At 40.4% G+C, this 21,238-nt stretch overlaps 2 protein-coding genes across 2 annotated transcripts; both read right to left on the bottom strand.

Annotated features, from left to right (window-relative positions):
* Positions 1-601: 601 nt before the first annotated feature.
* On the bottom strand, positions 602-10,071 carry LOC145702876 (uncharacterized). Its single transcript, XM_081780166.1, has 17 exons — positions 10,042-10,071; positions 9,897-9,960; positions 9,409-9,450; positions 9,101-9,127; positions 6,328-6,422; positions 6,067-6,148; positions 5,712-5,763; positions 5,599-5,633; positions 4,650-4,729; positions 4,463-4,541; positions 3,977-4,076; positions 3,653-3,693; positions 2,745-2,797; positions 2,332-2,491; positions 2,194-2,282; positions 1,895-1,998; positions 602-818 (listed from the first exon to the last, which is right to left on the bottom strand). The coding sequence occupies exons 1-17, from the start codon at positions 10,042-10,044 to the stop codon at positions 680-682; spliced, it is 1,245 nt and encodes a 414-aa protein (XP_081636292.1). The 5' UTR covers positions 10,045-10,071; the 3' UTR covers positions 602-679.
* A 5,299-nt stretch (positions 10,072-15,370) lies between these two features.
* On the bottom strand, positions 15,371-19,883 carry LOC145701707 (sushi, von Willebrand factor type A, EGF and pentraxin domain-containing protein 1-like). The gene is made up of 13 exons (XM_081778924.1): positions 19,748-19,883; positions 19,187-19,583; positions 18,805-19,116; positions 18,044-18,743; positions 17,461-17,842; positions 17,030-17,338; positions 16,905-16,953; positions 16,643-16,834; positions 16,302-16,568; positions 16,157-16,259; positions 15,937-16,088; positions 15,739-15,854; positions 15,371-15,684 (listed from the first exon to the last, which is right to left on the bottom strand). Exons 1-13 carry the CDS (start codon positions 19,826-19,828, stop codon positions 15,427-15,429), a joined length of 3,318 nt encoding a protein of 1,105 aa, XP_081635050.1. The 5' UTR covers positions 19,829-19,883; the 3' UTR covers positions 15,371-15,426.
* Positions 19,884-21,238: the final 1,355 nt, after the last annotated feature.

Below are 21,238 nucleotides of genomic sequence, written 5' to 3'. Positions count from 1 at the left end.
GCTGCCAATTCGTCCTTCTAAGCCTGCATTTTGTCATTCCGACAGTGAGAGTCATTCCTTGCCAAATTCGTTGAACCTGACATTATCGAATCAAGCCAGGAGTTGCGAATCCTTTTACTTAGATTTCAGTAGCTTTCTTTGATCAGACGCGCACGCAGCCGGCCACAGTAACCGCATCAAGCGTCAAGCATGGGTTGACGACGAAAAATACTCTGATTCAATTTCATCCAGCTTCTTTGCGGGAGCTGATAAAATAGCGGATTCCCTTGCCTAAGGACTGATAGAATCGCCAATCCTCAAACTGGATTATCCAAATATTCGCTTCATTAGAAATCTAAATGATTTAGCAACGTAAAAGCTCCAAAATGAACTGCAAGTACCATTCCAAAATATTTTGAGAAGTAACCCGCTTTAGCTATTCCCCGCGCTCTCTCCCTCTTAGGGCTGCAATTTACTGAGCGTTGTCAAAATATTTGAATTTCAACATGCTAAAATATTCAGGTGATGACCTCATTGATTCCCCCGAACTTCTTTTTTCTTTGACGCTAATTAACTCTTTCCTCGGATTTTTGGATTCATTGAAAACAGAAAATTAGGCGGATTTGAGTTCGAAAAGATCAAAAATTTAATCAATTTATTTTTTCAGAAGAGAATAATTTTTTTAATAAAAGAAATGTTTTTAATAGCCGACCAAGTAAAGATTTCGCGTGAAGCAACCGTCCTCCAAGTTGTCTGCCCAGTCGCAGTAGCCACCCTTGGTGTTGTAGACGAGTCCATCGGGGCAGTGGAACTTGTCGGATTGACCGGAACTCTGGCATCTAAAGCAACACTTATGCAAGTCGATGATGATGATATTGGGAGGGGCTTGAATTTAGAAACGAGAGACAAACTTTATCAAGGTGGCATTCAAGTCAAAATCTGTTTGTTTAAAAACAAACAAGACTTTCTCAACTAAAAATGATGAAAATGATAGGTATTTTTCTTCATTGAATGCTGACAGAAGAAAAATCGTATTTCGTCATTTTTAACCAAAGAATGGTTAGCTTGAAAATCCGCAGTACGCGTAATCGACGGAAGCACGGACCCAAGAAGCGCTTTGTTTTTAGGATTTTTGGATGAAAATCATGATTCAAAGACGATTTTAAAATTCATTTTTCTTTGAAAAGTTTTTTGATTTCTTGCTGCTTGGTTGAAAGTCAAAATAATCCCTCAATTTATAGCTTATATTTTGGTCGGAACTCATCAACGTTTGTCGAAAGGGCTGTAGATCCGGATGTTCTGCGGAAATCGCGAAGCAGTAATTATATTTTAAATCAAACGAGTCGATCTTCCTTGGAACTGACTTAGAAAGTAGATTCGCTTGGTAACATGAAATCTTTAAATTAGCCATCTTGACCCAAATTCTAGCCGATTTCTCAAATTCTGGACTCGGGACATGGTTAGTTAAGGTGAAATATAACTTTATCTCGATGTTTAGAAAGCTCTCTCACGTTTAACGAAAGGATTATCTAATCTGGCATCTGTCGGCACCGCGTAAAAAACAGAAGCCGAAAAATCTTGTCTACAAGCATCTTTTTCGCTAACCGTACATAATGTCATTTATCTCCGCCTTTTCTTCTTTTGTAATTTTAGATCAAAGGCGACAACTTTAGCTGCAGCTGTATTACGACGCTACTTGTAGGAGAAAATACTGAGGTAAAGCTGGAACAAGGGTTATGAAATAGAAGAATACCGAATCGAAAAAAAGACAAATAAGAAAACAAAGATTTTAGCGCACCCTTTTTTTTAGCTAGAAATAATTTCAATCTTGTATTTATCTAAAAATTGATTTAATTTTTTCGGCCGAAAATTCGTTTTATGGTGGTCTTCCCCCTTAAAATCGCTGACAACTTACACATAGAAAACAGAGCAGTCATTCGCATGGCGATGGGTTCCCACTCCATTTTGTTTGCAAAACTCGTCCGCATCGTTGATCCACTGGTCCTCGAGAATTTCTTCCTGAAAAGTTTCGTTATTTTTTATCTGAAAATTACTTAACTCTTCCCCGAGCTCAATATTTTTTATCGCAAGTCAATCGGATTTCCCTTTTTCCCGAAAATATCGAAAATAAAACATCGAGCGCGGCTTTTGTTCGATAAAAATGCTAAGCGCGCTTTGAGTAGGGCATCATTTAGGTCATTCTAGAGCTCTTACCTCTTCGGGGACGTTCGGTTTCTCGCCCTTATTGTACGCGGGCTTGTTGTTGTGACAGGCACCCTTAACATTCTCGGCGAAGTCGCAGACTAGAGCAGCGATTATTTGAGAATTTTAATGAGGATGTTTAACACGTGCCTTTGGTCTCGGCGTCGAACACCAGCCCAGTGGAGCACTTTTTGACGCGCCCGCCGCGGCCACCCATCAGTGCAGAGTCGTAGCACTGAACGTACTGCTCGCATTGTCCCTCAATAGCGTACATTCCTGGGCCGTTTCTTTGGCACAGCTCCATGGGGTCTTTCAAGGATTGAAAATTTCATGCGAATACGAAATTTCATTGTATGAAATAATTGGTAGCGCTGTTTGAATTTTATTGGGTATCTTATTGGTTGAGCGACCGACATTATCTTATTCGGAATTTATCGACCAATCAGATACTAAATTAAGCACGAACAGCGCCACCAACATTTCAAGCCAATAAAATAACGCCTTTATGCAGGCTTCTAAAAATAAGCCTTTTTAAATAAAAAAAAATATTTTCAAGCCATGACAAGAAGCTCCTCCAAACCAATCGAATCAGCTTGACTTAAACAAGATCGTGTCTTTAGTAAAGATAACACTCACGCGTTCCCACGTCAGATCCCTATTTTTGCATCAACACTTTCCCCATGCGTGTACTCTTTCATTTTTATCATCGTCAAATTTTCGTTAAATAGGTGACACTCAGTGAGTGTCAATTCGCGAGAAATGACAATAAACACTAAAAGCATTAACTTTTAATTAATGTCACTCTTTCATTAATTAAGGGTCTCCCGATCACCAAACGCATTATCATTGGCCCTTTAATTAGGAGGTACTAATTTGATTAATATTTATTTTATAAAATTACAACTCCCAAAACTTGCGGTTTGAAATTCTAGTGCCCCACGTCGTCAATTGAGAATATTTGGATAAGTTATCAGAAAAGAGGCCGGCGAGAAATTGGAGTCGATTCATCAAAAATGAGAAGGGAGAAAATTATACCGCCAGGACTGGGCAAGGCGCCCGAGAAGGTGAGCATTACCAGCTCCGGCACAGCTGCCAATTGTGGTTCAATTCGGACGTGGACTAAACGATCCTTCAACTTCTTCTTGATGAGTCAATGTTTCTTAGGAGGGTTATGTAAATGAGCCCTAGAAAATGAGCCGAGAAAGAAAGTGTTTCTAAGGAACGGCCATTGTTTATTTTCAACTGTCTCCGGAACCCCTTTTTATCTGTAACAATTTACATGAGTACGCCTGTTAAATTAGCATGAAGACAATAAGAAAGAACCCAGAGCTTTTTCATCAAGACCTCCCCTCTGCATTTTGAGCTAGGGACAGATCTGCTGTCAAAAACAGCGGAAAATGTCACCGAATAAAATGGTTTTTAGAACCTCGATTTCTAAAAAAGACTTCTTTTGGAGAAATTATCCGTTCCTGATCACCAAGAGTAGCAGGATGATCGCAGGTCTGTTCACTTTGATCGATCAGAATTTTTAAATCAACTCATTGAAATTTTTAAAATTAAAACTTCAAAGAAAATCGCCGCGGCCTTCGAATTTAAAACAAGCTGAGAAATGCGCCTGCCCCGCGAGAAAATTGCTCGAATTGATGCTCCTATTGGAATTCCTCCAGTAATAAGAAACATTCCACGAGCATCATTCCCAGGGACTCGCTCTTATTTAGAAACCTTCTAAAGTTGTCTTGCTTGAGTCATTAGCATTCGCGATTAGCATCAAGTTCGATTTTCTGACCGATTTCTTGGATTCCAAACGAGAGTCTCGTCAAGTAAATTCTGTGCAGATTCGCAGGCAAATTCACTTCCGATTTGGCTCCAGCACTTGATATATCGGCCGCAAACACCTAAGAGAAAAAATTTTTAAAAACCAAAAAAATCAAAGAATCCGGCATGCGTGTTCTAAACTTCCTCCCTGGCTGTAGCTTCTAATGATCTTGTCAATTAGTAGCCAGTCGTGAGTTGGTCCTTTGTTCTCTACTTCCGGAAGTTCTTGACTTCCAACTTTCCAAAAAATAATGAAGAAATGAAAACGCTCTTCAACTCGCTCTTCTTATCTAACTTTTTTTCTTCAAGGAAAATTTTTATAAAGAGCCCTCTTGCACGTCACTTGTGCGGTTTTTCATCTTTGTTTTTGTATTAATATTTTCGAAAATTTTGAATTTAGAGAGATTTTTTGCTTTTGAGGATTTTTTTTCAATTTTTTGATCTTTGGATTAAAAATTGCGCTCACCTGGATTTACATAATATCCGTCTTCCTTTTCGTCGCAGAAAGCCATCGCTTGGGTGGTGACCGGGTTTCCGTAAACCTTCTAAAGCCGGCACGTTAGACGCTGGTTACTTGAGCCAAGCAAATTTATCCCTTTATTGATCTTTTCTATTCGTCTTTACCCTTCTCCGCTAAATGGGCTAAATCTTACCTTTGTGGGGTTGCAGTAGTAAGACGTCACGAAGAGATCATCCGAGCACATTTTTCCCACCTGATCAAATCCGAACCCAGCTTAAATACATTTCACCACCTGGTGGGCTAAGAGAGCAATGTTTGATACTATAGCCATTAACCCTTTATCTCGAAGAAATGAGAGACTTTCTATGAAAAATCGAAAAAATCATCGAAGAAACAGTCGACTATGCAAAAATTTCTAGCAATCAAGCTTCAGCCAATTAGAACTCTTAATTTTCTTTGCAAGCCAATCAAATCTTCGAAGACAATCTATCAAAATTTTTGTTTTTGGCTGTTTACCGTATTTACAATACGGTGTAATAAACACACATGGCGCTGTTTCTAGATGGCGCTATCAATCTCCGGCCAATCAGAAAACCAGAATTATATTCCTTTAACGAAGTTCAACAGTGCAACGTGATTTTGAGCAATTGCAAAAGTGGCGCATAAGCTGACTTGATCTTTGAATTTCGTCCCTGTTCCCGGGAGAAGAAATGGAAATCTTCAACCGCTCTTTCCGCTAGAATTTACTCGCCATCAAATAATACTGACGTCAAAGCAATTTTTACATGACGCAAGAGAAAGTTTCTAAAATGAGGATCTCTTCCAAGGAGAAGAAACGCGGCCGCGTCATTAAAATCCGCTCACGTTCTTTTGTCTACATACGAAAGTCTCCTCGGTTACAGGTCAGTGCGATAAGCGAGCTTCAGGTGTTGGAAATGGCAGAGAGCCTTATCGGAAAAAACGTGAAAATAAACCATCCTCGGGTAATTTTTGAAAGATGGGCAAATTGTGGAGAGAGCCCTAAAATGAAGGAATATATTCTGCAGTTAACGTAGCGATACCCTTATTTAATTTATGAGAAAAGCGTTGAAACCTTATTCAAGTTCATTCATGAGTTTCAATTTTGACAATTTTTGCTGTACCTGGGCATTTTCCGAAGTACTTTTGGCCCATGTAGCTTTAAGACGCGGGATTATGACTTTAATTCTACGACGAATTGAAGGTTAAGCCGATTCTAGTCCTCATAATCCCGTACCAGATAAAGTATTCTTCGCAGTTATGATGATGCGCATAAACGCCATCGCCCTATCCGTCAGGATTACTTTGATTTCACACTCGACATTATGCGCTTGATTGAAGATTGATCATAAGCTCAGGCTCTTACGCTCCTGGCGAAACTATCCGCAGCTAATCTGAATGGAACGGCCCTTTTTAAAAGCCAAATTCTAAGAGTCTTAGACCGCTGACCAACAAGCAGTTTTTTTGTTTTTGTCAAGTGGAGATTATCAAATTACGCAGTCACTTGGAACTGCTGAAATTCTATCCCTTCAAGCGCTTGTTTCTTTTTAATTTTGTGTAATGGAGGGATGATTTTGTTATTCCTGATTCCTGTTTGCAATCTTCATGAGTTGGCTCGCCAGTTTCCAGAGTTCCACAGGGAGGAGGAGTGTTGTACGCGTGGTCGCAAAATCCCTGAAGACGGAAGGTAAGGATCTACCCTTCTCACGTTTGTATTGTTTGTTAGACTCCGTGTCTATCAGACAAAGTGATAGACATGAGACAAAACAGCAGTTGTGGATACGGCTGATCAGGAAATGCATCATGATTCGTCTGTCAAAGTCCTCCAAGAGCTCCGTTTTATAATCCCTTACCTCGATCGAGTTCCAAACAGTCCCAGGAGAGCAGGGCATCACGTGGGGAACAGCACCGCTTCCTGGCTTTTCGCAGTGGATGTAATGATCGCAAACTAGAAAAATGAACCTTTTAAAAATCTTGATTCAGGGCAAGAAATCACAAATCAGTGAAGAACGCGGTTGAAAATCGGGATTTTTCGCGTCTTGTTTGAAGAAGCATGTTCATGGAAAAATTATGCGATCTTTGAAAAAACGGAAGCTTCTTCTAAAATCATTTTTTTGAGAGAGTAAGGTCTTTGAAAAATCGAAAAAACTGGATCACGTGGGAATGAAACCTATTATTGTTGAAAAGATATAATAAGGGGGGGGGTTCACCTTATCTTAGTTCCACGTTCAGAGTGCTTTCAGAAGCGTCACTCAGCCAGGTATTTTATCTCTTTGGAAATTTTAAACGCATTCATCACATTTTTTCGGGAATTTGGCGATTAACGTTGAGGATTCTCCAGAAAAAGCAGGCCATGGATTTGGCCATGTTCGACACGAATGCCTCGAATTCGTCAAAATGCCCTGGTTCTTTTCTACTGTATGGATCTGTCTGAATTTGATTGGCCTTTTAAAGATACGATGTTCCACGTTAGGAAAGAGCCGGAATCGCCGAGCGCTGTTAGAATTTCATTCCCTCGTCGGTGGCCTTTGCTGCTAGGCCAAGCGCAAAAGTTCAACCCGATCATCGAGACTCTTAATACCAAAATTCTAACGAAAGATTATTCCCCAGTCTATTTTTTCGTTTTACATTTTGACACGTATCGATACCGGTATTCAAACTGCCGTATTTCCGAGCTGAGGTCATCCTTGTTTACCCTGTAAAAACGTCAGATCTAGCTTAGCGTGAAATTTCTTGGGGTGCATAATTTGCACCCGCAATGGTTAAAAAAGGTGATGATCGCTCGGGTCGTCTTCTTTTTTTCGCCGGAATTGTAAATGCCCATTTTCTGCAAAAATTATAAAATCAAGTTGGCGCGCGTTATGAGTTTGCGGTGGGGCTTGGTTGAGCCGCTCGGTTTTTCCGCCCTTCCGCTGCTGCTGTCATCAGCGCGTTTTTTGCCCTTTAGAGGTCGACCTTGACTTGTGGAAGCGCAGCACTTCCACTCGATTGGCTGATTACTCATCTCGGGCAAATTCTAGCTCCAAATTAGAGTAGATGACAGATGAAGGTTTCACGGAAGAGTTGCCCGTTCTGACACTAATTCGACGGGCGAGGAACAGCTTCAAGGAGAAATTTTTTCGACCGAGGATTATTCTCGACAATTTGAGCTTGATTTTCCCAGATGTGGGGATCAAATTATTGTTCATTAAAATCGTGCTTTCATCAGTAAAATTAAACGATAACTGATTGAGGAAATTTCAACTTGACATGAAATTTTCGCTTACTTAATTCAGATATTTTAGAATCGTTTTCATTTACTTACTAATATTTCGTCTGACTGTAAGAAGCATTATCTAATAGAAGGAACCGGAAATGATTCTTGTCCCCTCGATCGAGTTACTTAGCGCTACTTGGCTAACTGGATAGTTTTTGCTTGTAATAAACAACATCAACTGAAAAGGTCGCCAATATACCGCTATTTGTCCTTTTAAATGGCAGCCAAAAAGACAGCGTCCATCCATCTTGAGACGCTTTATTCTTGAGAAATTCGTCTTCAAATTCAGGTGGTTGAAAAAATTAACCAAGAACAGCATGTCAAAGCTCAAATACGAGTCGAATTTTAATCCAAACACTCCGCAAATTTATCAACATGGGTCAAGCGCCGAGCGGAGCACGTGGAGCTAATTGAGGGAATTACAGCATAATAAATACTGAAGCAGCAGGCGTACATAATAATGCTCGACATGTTTTTCTTTCCAAAAGACAAGATCTATTTTTGTACGAAAAATGCTGATCAGGTTAATTCGCATCGACTTTAAACATTTTTCAAGAGTTACTGACGCTTCTTTTTATAGCGAACTTTTCATTCAGACTCCTGATTGGTCAATACGACCAATTGAGGATTGAGTTGAAATATCCGGGAAAATGATAAGCTGCTTTAGGTTTTATGAAATTTTGTACGTTCTGTAATGCAGCAGGTATTACAAGCCAAGTATTTCAGGACGTCAATTTTATCTGAACTTTTCCCATCTTGCCACGTTTTCGGCTCATTGTGGCTCACCTCCGACTAGATGAGGAGCCAGTATGTAGTAAACTGCGATACGGAAGCATGCTCAGCCCTGCTATCAAGCCCGCGAATTAGAACAACACCCACATGCGGACACGGTTTTGAACGTATAACGACCAGATTACACATGGCGATAAGGTTTTTTCTAATCTCCCAAAGTAGGAAATTTCGGACATGCTTTTTTATCGTTTTATTCTGGGAACCAGCTCTATTTAATTGTTCCCTGTACAAGTATAAAATGATCTTTTATTGAACTGCTACTGGAAAGTGATTAAGGGTCTCTCGAAAAAAGAGAAAAAAAATGAGTTTTTCAATTCGTTCGCGTCCCACTCTTAAAATTCGTGTTCAAAGTAGCCTCGTTCATCAAAATTAATCCCCGGCTAAATTAGTGTCAATAAAATGAAACCTGGGGTCCCATGAACCAGAAATTCTAGCCACGAAGGAAGAATAATTAAGTTCTCGAGTTTCGAAAATTTTCAATAAATAGATCACCGAAATCCCGATGTTACGCAGGCCGATCAATTACGGTATAAAAATAATCAGTTCGTTAATAATCAACGTGGCGGGTTTTAACTTACCGGAATCGCTATACGCGTAGGAACCTTATTCTTCTTGTTCACAAAGTCAAATCTTGTTCCGCAACACGCCATCGGGTTAAATTCAAAATTTGGGAACCACGTGCGCCGACGAGTTAAATCCGATTTTTCATTAAAATCTTCATCTTGTTTGAAAAGCCAGCTCTTTTGTTGACTTTCTCATCCGGGGATTTAAAGCTGATTAGGAACTCAATCCCTTTTAGACATTAACTTGTCGGCTTCACGATTTTCCCGATTGATGATTTGAAAATTCAAGGCGGAAACAGATTGTGACTTTTGTGAACTTCCTTCGCCCTTCTCTGCACAGACAGTATCCACGTACTCCTTGTCCACTGAATAAATTGTTTATCGGTAGAAGGGAAGGGGATGAGGGAGGGGGGAGCGAGTAATCCTTCCCAAAGGAAGCTCTATGGTCGGATCATGTGGCTAGCTAGAGCCAGAAATTTATATAAGATAAGACAGGAACTCTCGAATTTAGAGTTCCGTGCGTTTTAAGGGGATAGCAATCGATAATCTTTTTTTTTTATAAAAATGACTTTTGTGCAAAGTATGCTTGAGAATTCAATTAAGAATGTCGACCTCCCTAAAGTAACGATGTTTCTTAAAATCTCGAATAGGGAAAATCTTAATCAGTGAGAATTATTGACAAAATTAAAAGTTCAATTAACAAATTTATTTATTTTCGGAGGAACGAGACTTGTTGTTCAACACAACACTCAGTAGTTAGAAAAGAAAGAAAGAGACAGAAGGTGTTTGTTGTTTAGGCCGTACACGTTACCTATAAAGTCATCGCGTCGTGTGTCGCGGCCGGACGCGGCCAAAATAAACGAGCAAAGCAGCTTAGTGTGGTTGCCCATGCTCGAACTTGAAAGCAAAAATTTCCAAAAAGCTATCGAAAAATAAGCATCGAGCCACCTGTCCTTCATTTTTCTCTCTTTCTCTCTTTTTTTCAGAATAAGTGACGTTCCAGTGCGCACTTGGGGGGTTCACCAACTTGCTCGACATTTGAGCAGCAATTAAAGTCGAGATGGAGAATTCCAGACGGTAAAATGTCATGAACAGAATTTTTATAGCTGCACGGAATTCCTTGTTTTGAGGTTTTGTTGGCTTCAAAACAACTCATTTGTACAGTCAGAGCTCTAAGATTGAGGACTTTTTACGTCCGAAATTGTCGACAAAACCTCGAAAATTAGACCAAAGATTGCTCACTTTAGATCAATGATGATGATAGTATCTTAAAATCACCGATTTTTAAGGAAAAAGTTTTCATTAAGAAAAGTTTATGTCAACACTTTGGACTTGCCTGATGATGGTCCAAAAGGTTGGAACCTTAATCACCTCCTTATCAGTCGTGGATTTTGGTCTTAGAGGTCAACTCACGGGTCTCTTATCTGTCGAGCGCTGAAAAATCTACGGTTGCGTGTTCTCGCTGAGATAAGCCACCACAGACTGGAAACTACCATTTAAATTGCTACCATTTTTTCGATACTATGCAAGTTTCGACCATGTTAATCATGTTGTGGTTAAACTTAGACTTTATTGCTACTTCAATTTGTGGCGCGAGAAAGATGTAAGATAGTCAAATTGCTTGTTTTCTACATTTTTAGACTTTATCAATTTCATTCAACAGTGCATTACTGAATATTTTTTATTGAATTTTACCACTCATTTAGAATATCATCGTAACTTGGAGGTAAATCTTCTTTTCCCCTCGAGACGGATTCTTGAATATTTTTAGTAATAAAAACTTCTTTCATAAGAATAAATTCGAAGCTATGGTTTACCTTCGGGAACTTCGGGCGCATCGATTTCTATTTGACTTGGTGCTATTGGCTCCGGGCGAGTATCACTGTCAGCAGAATTTGAACTCGGCCTGGCTTCTGCATCGGCAACTGGACTTTCTGAACCATTTGAAGACGAAGTTCTGATTTTCTTTAATTTCCAACAGCATTTTAGAAGATAACTGAAACCTGAAAAAATGTTAATTATAAACATTAAAAAAATGATCTTACAAACTAAAAATGCAATCACTGCTATTACAATCATAAGCACCTCCCAACCTTCCATCTTCTTCTGCTCTTTTTTTTCCAAGATTTCAGTGAATTTTTCTGATATTTTTTCGTCTGCATCTGATCGCAAACAATCAATATTTGCAAAAAATGCTTTTTGATTTTAATAAAAATTTTCCCAAAAAATATTTTCTGAAAATTAATGACTGCAGAGAAGAGCACAACCTTTGAACAAAAAAAAAGCATGAACCGTTCACGTGTTTTTCGAGCCTTGATGAAACGAGGCGATAAGAGAGAGTTGGAGCCCGTGCCGAAGTTTTAACAACCGCAGAAACAAGGTAGTAACGCAGATAGTAGCTCGCCAACAACTCAGAATTAGAAGCACCTGGATTGCTTCACACTAAAGAGCCGCAGCTCTGGAATTTTGTACAGAAAGGCGATTATTGGCGAGAAAGTTCAAAACTCATTTCCATTTCGCTGCTCCGTCGCCTTATTTTTTGTCTTATTAGGTACTTAATTTGTCCGCCACTTAGTAGGAAAGAATGCTATCTTGCCTTTTAATCGACATGTCTATTGGCAGCTTGTTTCAATTTCCATGAATTTGTAATTACTAAAAGTGTATAAATAGAATCATTTTCTAACTTTGGCTTAAGTTTTTCGGCATTTTTCAGAGTTTTTAAAGATGAAATATTCTTTCATTATTTTCCTCTTTGCTTTCGTTGCTGGAGACGGAAATAGAGATCATTTCCATTCGTAAAATTTCATTGTGTATAAATATTAATTATAATATTTTAGAGAGGCTAAAAATGGTCGCTTCAAATCCTTGCGTAAGTCGTCATTGATATACAAAATGACTGTGTTTTAGTTTCGTTCATGAGCAAATTTGATGGCCTAACTCTGGGAAATTATGCTAAAAACATTTTTCAAGACTGAAATTTTAAATTGAAACTTTTTCTGAAAAAAGAATAAAAGAAATAAATGATAAGAATCAAAAGCAAGTGGATTCCGATTCAATGTATGGTTTTTTTTCACTACTAAAACCGACTAAATGAAGCTTTCGATCACTTTTTTGGCTTTTCTTTCAGCAACTGATGGAAGCGGAGCTAGACATCATTTTGAATCGTAAATACTTAAATTTTTTAAGAGTTTATCAAAGAATTTCAGGGAGTCTGGCCGCGTGAAATCACTGCGTAAGTTATTGATGTCAAATTTATATGGCAAATTTCAAACAAAAATAGTAATGCCTTAGTTTCGTTTATTCAAAAAATTGATGAGATGTCTTTCGGGAACTATGCAAAAAAACTCCTTCAAGGCTAAAAATATCTTTCTTCTAGCCCTGTTTCAATTTTCGTCCTTCACTCAAATTAATGTCTTAATACTAATGCTGTTATTTATAATAAAATGTTTCTTCTATTTTGTGATACCACTACTTTTCACTACTAGTAGGTCGATATTTAATTTACTTCTTATCAAAGAATATGGCCCATATTATATGGGCATAGACATCTGTTTTCGATGTCTTGCTCCCAATCGGATGCTCGATTCAATCCAATGAATTTTAAATAAGTTCATGTTTAAAAGAAAGTGTGGAATTCTCTTTGAGGACAAATAGGCAAGAAGTTTTAAAATGAATATTTTCGTCCCTCTTCTCTTTTTATATTCGATCGCTGATGGAAGTGGAGCTAGGCATCATTATCAATCGTGAGTACTTTTATTTCATGCTTGTATATGATGCTTTAGGGAGTCAAACGGTCGTGTGAAATCATTGTGTAAGTCTTATACAAGTGTAGCAGTCGATATTTAACATACTGTATCTTCAAGTGTCTTTTATGAAAAAATTTGATGGCCTCACCCTTGGAAACTACGCGAAAAAACTCCTTGAAGGATGAAAAAAATGAATCGAAAGCGAAATCAAATACGCTATTTTGAAAAAATGACTCAATGAAAAAAGTACAAATTACACTTGGCTTCGTTTTTGCATTAGCAATTTGCATGGAGAGCCGCTTTCGTGAAGAAAAAAGCTTTTCTGTCATTATCGGATGATCCAGCGAGACATCTGCAGCGGCAGGTTCCTACAACTGGTCGAGAAACTATTTTCTCAGCAATTTTCTTAACAGCTATTTTTTGAATCGCAGACTCACTGCTCGAAATTCTAGTGTTCACCTGAATAATGGTTATTTGAGTTTTATTTGAGTTACACAAAAAAGATCGAGTTCACGCGAAAAAACTCGTTGACCAATTCTTGCGGGTTTTGTTGACTGCGACATTCCAGTTCGCCACTCTTTCCTTCTGTGAGATGCACTTCGCCGAAAGACACTTTTGGATACATAAGATAAGAAGGAGGCCGGCCGCAGAGGTATCCTGACACTAGAACTTTGAAATTCCTCCACTTCTTTGTCCGACACGGGTTCGGGCCCGGCCGCAGAATCGATTAAACCCAGCACCGCGAGACTCCACAATTTAACCACGCAATAAAAAATTCCAGCCAGCTCCACAAATATGCAAAGAAGAGTATAACTAGAACGACAGTATAAAATAACTTTTCGAGTAGAAAAAACTGATGATTTTCGCGCTATTTTTTTTTTTGAGAAAATGACGATTTTTCTAAATTCCAAAAAAGCAAGCTCCCATGCTTTTATCTCTCGTATACAATTGGGAATCGAGAGTCGCCTCTGATAGTAGTTGAATTGACAGGATCGATGCATCTGGCGGGCGCGCCAAGTCAACAAGCCCCGGCCGCAGAGTGAGTCTCTGAATCTTTGAATCAAAACCGCCAAAACGTGCCACCGACGATTTATTTTGCAACTTCCGAGTGATCAAGCCAAAAGTTTACAAACCCGTACTTAGCAGTTCTCGTCAACGAAAAGGATAACAAGGCTCTGTTTCGAAAATGTATTAGGATAAATATCGGGCCTCAGGTGTCACAAGCCTAATGCGATAATAATTCGCGTCCTTCGCGAAAACGTGTGAAGTAAATAATTAGCCCTTACGCTGCCCGCCCGTTTTTCCAAAGACTCTGATTCATGGGCTAATTGACTCCCGGGTGAAGATCTGCTCATTTGCGGCTTGATTTACGCGCACCGGTTAACTCAACAACTCATGCATTAGAAATATTCGAATATAATTTTTTCGCGAGAGCATATTTTTGTTAAAATCATTTAGTAAACGCGGCGTAAATCGTGAATATTGGCGGCTTGATTGCAGAGGGCACAGCGGTTCACACTCTGTAAATAAGCTCGAATGCAGTTCTCCCCAAACGCATGGCCACATTTGAGAGTTGCTTGAAAATGCTCCTCTGTATCGTAAATCTCAAAACATATACGGCACTCTGAATAAAAATCATTTCTTAAAAAAATTGAACGTTTAATTACCAAATTTTCCCTCAAAGTCTTGCTTAATATTGATCAATTTCTTATTTTCAGCCTTCACTTTTCTTAATTCAAATTTCAATTGTTGATTCTCAGATTTTAAAATTTCATTTGCTCTTTTGGCACAGTTCAATTCTTCTTCAGCTGGAGATTTTTGAGCTTCTCTACCGGGAGGGATTAATATCGACTGACTAGAGCTGATATCGTAACGCGATTGAGAAGATGTCGGTGTTCCATATTTCGAGCTGTTGTAGGTTTCCCTGGACGGAGAAATGCTCGGTAAAGTATTGGTCACACAAGTGCTGCTTGTGTACCGATTGTAAAGGCCCGTGGCCGGACGACGCAGATAGTGGGAGCTCGACGTTGATGTGTTAGATGGGGTCGACGAAGATAACTTGAGCGATTTCAGCTGACTATCCAGGTCCCTATAAGATCTTATTCAACTCTGTCAAAAGGGACTTCTTCACCTCAAACTATCGGTATATCTTGTCGCTGGGCGAAATGCCTCCGATTTTGTCCTCTCCAAATCAGAAGAAAAACTGTAAGATGGCCTACTCCTATCGGCTGACGGATCGTTAGAAGGTGTCCTACCACCGAGGATATCTTTCACGCCATATAAAGAGGCGCAACTCGCTCTATACGAGTCCGAGGAGTAGCGATTGTAAGAATATGGCATGGATCGATTCTTAATTATCGATAATAAAGTTTTCTCTAATTATTACTCTTGCATTAAAATTAGCATAAATAAACCCGGCAAGTTTAGTTCTCTCACGTTTCCTATCACACTTTTTAATTTGAATTACTGCCTACATGAGCAAATACTGCTCTAGTCAGAAAACAAACAGCAAGTAAATCTTTAAACTTATGAAAAGCTCATATTTATTGGGAAAACCAGCAAGACAAAATTTTACATCTTCATATTATTCAAAGATTATTCTTCAACTGGAACATCGCAGCAAAATTCAACATCTTCTCTCTCGGCCTCACTGAGTTGATATCCATTCTCCTCAATCCATGCGAAGAATTCTTCAATATTCTGGCACTGCATTAATTCACAAACGACCTCGTCGATCACGTCGTCTTTTCCATCTCTATTTCGTGGAATGACGCTTATTTCAACCGCGGAGCGCCAGTTGGGTTGGTACTCTAACGCCAAATTCGAAATCCATCTCGAGATCATGATGCGCACCTAGAAACGCGGTTCAAATTAATGACAGTGCTCTCGCAAAGCGCAAATTCCCACCTTGCAGTCGGGCAGTTCTTCTTCGCTCCACGAAGCCGAATCAAGACATTCGGTCGAAGTTGATCCGATCAGTTTGTAACCGGTCGGACAGGAGAAGGCGCAAAATGAGCCAACCTGTTTTCAAGGGTTTATTTTTGCTTTCATAAATTTCTGTGAAATCAACTTGGCGATAGTTATGCTAAAAATAGACCCTCTCCTTGTTGCCTTGCGTGCATTCGGCTTGCACAATAGGATTAGTCTTCAAAATCGGGCAATCAGCGAGTTCCTCCTCGGGAATGGGTAAACAGCGCGGGACAGTCGATGACCAGCGACTTCCCGATAAGCACGTGACCGTGGCGGGCCCGTCAAGACTGAAAGGAATGTTTGAAATGTTGAAATTTTGAGGAAGATAGAAGACGCATCTCGCGCCGGATGTTACCTGTAGCCGTCGTTGCATTTAAAGTCACATGTGTCTTCGTATTTGCTCCCCGTGCATGCTACTTGCCCGTTTTCGATCATCACCAAAGTAGGGCAGAGAGTCCCTAAAACATAATTAGAAGTTGAGTTTCGTAACAAAATTGTACTTTCGCAAACACCGAGAAGTCCATCCCACTCGGCAACTTCTTCGAATGCTTCAACTTCCACATTGAAACTCTTCCTGTTCGACTCATTACTCAACAACACCTTCTCCATATCAACTTTGACTTTGCTTGTGGAACACGTGACCGCCTCGTTTCCGGCCAGTTGGTAACCCAAGTCAGCACACTCGGCCGTGCAAATTGAACCGGCATTGTTGCCATTATCGCAGGAAATTAGTTTTGCTTCCGTCTTGGGCAATTGGCGGCAGAGCGCTAGAAATCGTTGAATAATTCATGAGACAACAACAGGGAAACACGTCGCTAGAACACGATAATTTTCAACTTACGTTTGCATTTTGGAAACTCATCCGACCAAACTGGCTCTCCGCTTATTTCATCAGCGATACAGTCGACAGATGCTTCACCTTCCATTGTCGTCAATTCGTTACAGGCGAAACTACATGTGGAACCGATGTCACGTCCACTGGTGCATTCAACAGCCATCGGTGGTGTATGAATAGTTCGCTGGGCGCAAGTGGCTACGAGTTTGTTAAAATCAAGACGACTATTCGTAGTTGTTTTTCGTAGAAGAATGATCCGGGTACTTACGAATACAAGTTGGACGAGAATCGGACCAGTAGGCTCGGCCGTTGAAGTCCTAATTCGAAGTCAACAGATTTGATCACTTAGATGAGAATAAGTAAATCATGAGAGTAGAATCAGTTACTCCGTGCCTTTTTGCAGACAATACTGTCATCGCCAACCATTCTCGACATCGCGCCACATTCAAACTGACATTTGCTATCAACGCTGTATGTCGCCCTGTCTCCGTTATCACATGTTCTTGTCGCTCCCTCTATCACTGGCGGTGTTCCACAAACTGGCTCACAACTTGGTGGAGCATTAGTCCAGCTACTGCCACCGTCAGTGACTGTACACGTTGTCGATTGTTCTCCTCGAAGCTCGTAGCCAGAGTTACAGGAGTATTGGCAGACTTGGCCGGCTGAAATTCCGCTTTCCTGGAACAAGGGTTGAAGATCTTTCTAAAATTCATCTTTTCCAGGAATTGGAGAAGGAAAGCTTTCTATCTACGTAACCCTAGTAGAGATTTTCGCTTTCGATAAATCATAATTTCAAGGGAAGAAAAATTAAATAGATCGATCACAAAACCCGCATCCTGACAAGACACCTCGCCGTTTTCAATTTCAATTGGCTTATCACACGTTCGTTGACATCGTGGAAGTCCTATCTCCCAGTTAGCAGTGCTGTCGGTGACATCCAGTAGACAAGTCGTTGTTGGTCGGCCGACTAGTTCAAAGCCCCTCTTACATACGTATTTACAGATGGAGCCAATGTCTGTGGCACTGTCGCAAGCAACCACTGCATTTTCAACCTTAGGCACTTCTGGGCAAATCGGCTCACAACCAGGGATCGGGCCAGACCAGCCGAGGCCATTTTCCATCGTCCGATCAAGCTGGCAAGTAACAGAGGGAAAGCCACGAAGCTGATATCGCTCGTTACAGGAGAACTCGCACTTTGAGTTTATTCTAAAATCACAAATAAGTTAAAGAGTAACACAGAAATTCGATGTTGTAGCTCTTGTCAAACATCAAAACAATGGCAAGTTTAACAATAACAACGTCTGGCCACGTTTGACAAGTAAACTTTTACTCCAATAGATCCATCATCACTTTACATAGACATTGTCAGTTTTAGTCGAGAATCTTATGCTGGCCCTTTGAACGTACCTTGATCCATCGTTGCAGCTTGTGGCCCCGTTTGCAATGTCGACCAATGGCTGACAGATTGGCTGACAAGTGGTCGTTAATGCCCCGTCCCAGTCTGCTTTTGCGGGGCCGGTCTCGACGCAAGTCTGAGAACTTGGCCCGTTGCGTTCGTATTTTTTGGCGCAGGATAATGAACACTTTGAATTCAGAAAATTGTCGTTGGTGCAATTTATTTCGCCGTTCTTCAAGGTGAGATCGTCGCAGACTGGTTCACAAAGTGGCGCTTGAGTAGTCCAATTAGCTAAGCCACCGAATCCTGTACAGGTTGAGGCCTTATCGCCGATTAATCGAGTCCCAGCGGGGCATGAAAATGCACAAGTTGAGCCTAAATTGCGCCCGTCTGTGCAGCTACTCTCGCCGTTTTCAGGAACAGGGATTGCTTCGCAAATCGCTTCACAAACTGGAAGCGGGCCGGACCAATCGAGGCCATTGGAGCTTTTTCCGTCTTTTTGACACGTGATAATAGGAGAACCTAGCAAGCGGAATCGATCATTGCAGGAAAATGAACACTCGGAGTTGCGTTTGTTTTCGTTTGAACATGATGTTGATCCGTAGGGGATGTCCGTCAGGGCTTTGCAAACAGCCTCACAGGAAGTTTCACCGTTACCGTCCCAGTCAGCCGTGTATTCCCGGATTTGTTTGCACGTTTGCGTGGCTTTTTCTGGCGTTGAAAAATGTTGAGAATAAAATGCAAGCGAAAATTTCAAGCGCCTTTCCTGGACCGTTTCGCTCAAAATCCCCATCACAGGAAATTTGACAAATGGACTCCAAAAAGTTCCGATTCGAGCAACGAACATCGCCATTTGCTACTTCCAGCTCATCACAAATGGGTTCACAAGTCGGTGCTTCGCGAGTCCAACTACCATCAGCCGCACATGTGGTTGACTTTGAACCAACTAATCGTGTCCCTTCTCGGCATGAGAATTTGCACGTTGACCCGCTTCGTCGACCATTTGAGCATTCTTTGCTACCTCCTTCGAATTCGATTGTTGGACAGTTTGGTACGCACTTTGGCTGCTCGGGAGCCCAGGTAGCTAGGAAAGTTTTCAAATAAAAAGAAAGGAGTAAGGAGTAAAAAGTTCATTCGATGAACTTCCGCCTTACCCATATTATTGCAAGAAATCTTCGTCGCTCCAACGAGCTCGGCATCTCCAGAGCACTCGAAGGAACATTCTGATCCTATTTCCCTCATTTTTGTGCATTCCATGTCGAGATTCTTTCTCTTCTCCAGTTCAGGACATTTCGGCGCTTCCAGACAAAAGATGTCCTCCTTGTTGCACCCGTCTCTATCATCGCAGCAGCAGCGGCAGACGGAGTTGTAGGGGTTGAGAGGGTTGCATTGGGACGGAATCCACGCTGCTCGGTCGTTTTGAATTGAGTTGTTCATACACGCCATTCGCTGCTTACAGCCCTTTGCGACAAAGTAATGTCGAGAATGAGAACGCACTTCGTTTTGGCAGGCCCATTCTTGGCCGTCGTTTGGGCATTTTTCAAGCGTGCACTAAAATTGTAAAAATATGACTTTGGCTTCGAAAGTCAGTAAGTAAAATTTGACCCTGCAAACTTAGCTGTTCGATTATCTAAGCATTTGAGAGTAACTTAGTTTCAGTCTAAAACCGCCGCTCTGGAATATCCATTCACTAAGCGGTGAAATTTTTAACTTACCGTGGAAGGATCTGAAGTCTGACAAGTATAGCATTCTAGCGCCGACGCTGAAGAAATCACCAACAATGGTGAAAGCTTCATTTTTCTCGTTTGTTGAACCTTTTTTTCGAAAAAAGTTCAAATGAATAATTTGTCACAATCGACGATTGCTTTTATAAGAACCGAACGATGCGGGACTGAACCGGATCTGAGGCGCATTTTTATCGGATTATTGCCAGAAATCATCGTTTTTTTACGAAGTGTTACATTTTTCCGCGCGTTCGCTATAAAAACTACCGGTGTTCCGGTCTGAAAACTTTCCAAAATTCCAAATTGGCGACCGAGTGCCTTATTTATTACGATTTCCGCGATAATAAGTAGCGAATAAGTACACAAAAGTAAGTGGCAGAAAGTGGAAAATATTCATGATTCTAGTGGTTCGCTTCGAAATGGCTGATTGCTGAGTTTCAGGATTTACATGAGGAAAAGAATTTTTTTAAAAAGACTTTTCTAAAATCATAACAGAAAAAACTGTATTCTACTGAAGGCTCATCACTAGAAATCTACATTGAGGAGCCATGATTGTAGTTAAAACTTCAGAATTCGAGCCCAAGAATGTCAACTTTTCGATCCAAAACTCATGGAATGATAGCTGATTGGAAAATTGACAGTAGTTTTGGGCTCGATTTCGATAAGTTTTTTTAACAATCTTGGGTTCATCAATGTCGATCGTCAATCAAAGTCTCCGGGATGGACCCCACGTGATGTCACTGCCGGAGATTTTCAGTAGTTTCCAGGGACTCCCCCTTTTTTAGGAGGTAGTGTGCAAGAAGCGAGGGGTTCGGTCGAATTGCGCCGTGTCCTTGTCATCTGACGGGCAACGAGCAAATGGTCGATCATATCGTGAGTTCTAATATTCTCATCAGGGTCATCAGTGAAGAGACATGAGGTAGAAAATAATCACTTCTGGTCACTTTACCGCCACTCAAAAGACCAACCACTTTGGCGCACGCTACAATTATGGTTTTTTGGAAAGGTTTGAGTCTTTTCTCAAAAACTCAAAAACGTTAGTTTTCGTTTCTCAACTCATTAACGCTCGATTACAGGTTTTTGAAATGGAAAAGAATTGTTACTGCTGCAGTTCTAGGAGGTGCATTTCTAATTGACTAAAATGGGAAATCAGGTGCAATCCAAATTCCCGACTTCCGAGGCTGTTTATAATTAGACCAAAAACGGATTGAATTCAGTAAAAAATGTAAATCCTTCCTTTAGCAATCCAGTCGGCGAAGTAACTCGTACTGGCGTATATTCCCGGCTCCTGTTTTTTCAAGTTCACAAAACAATTTTTTTTCAGAAGATTTGATTATGGTTCAATCGGGTTAAGGCTATAACCTCTCTTTTGGCCTCTCTGGAAAACGGACTTCCCTTGGTCGATTTCAAAAATTAAAAAGGCTCATATACTCAAAATCTATCGTAGATTTCAGAAATTCGATCAAAAATTATTTTTTCTTT

This window comes from Oikopleura dioica, chromosome PAR (genome assembly GCF_907165135.1).
Source record: "Oikopleura dioica chromosome PAR, OKI2018_I68_1.0, whole genome shotgun sequence".
Lineage (NCBI taxonomy): Eukaryota > Metazoa > Chordata > Appendicularia > Copelata > Oikopleuridae > Oikopleura > Oikopleura dioica.
This window is presented reverse-complemented; position numbering and strand designations above follow the sequence as displayed.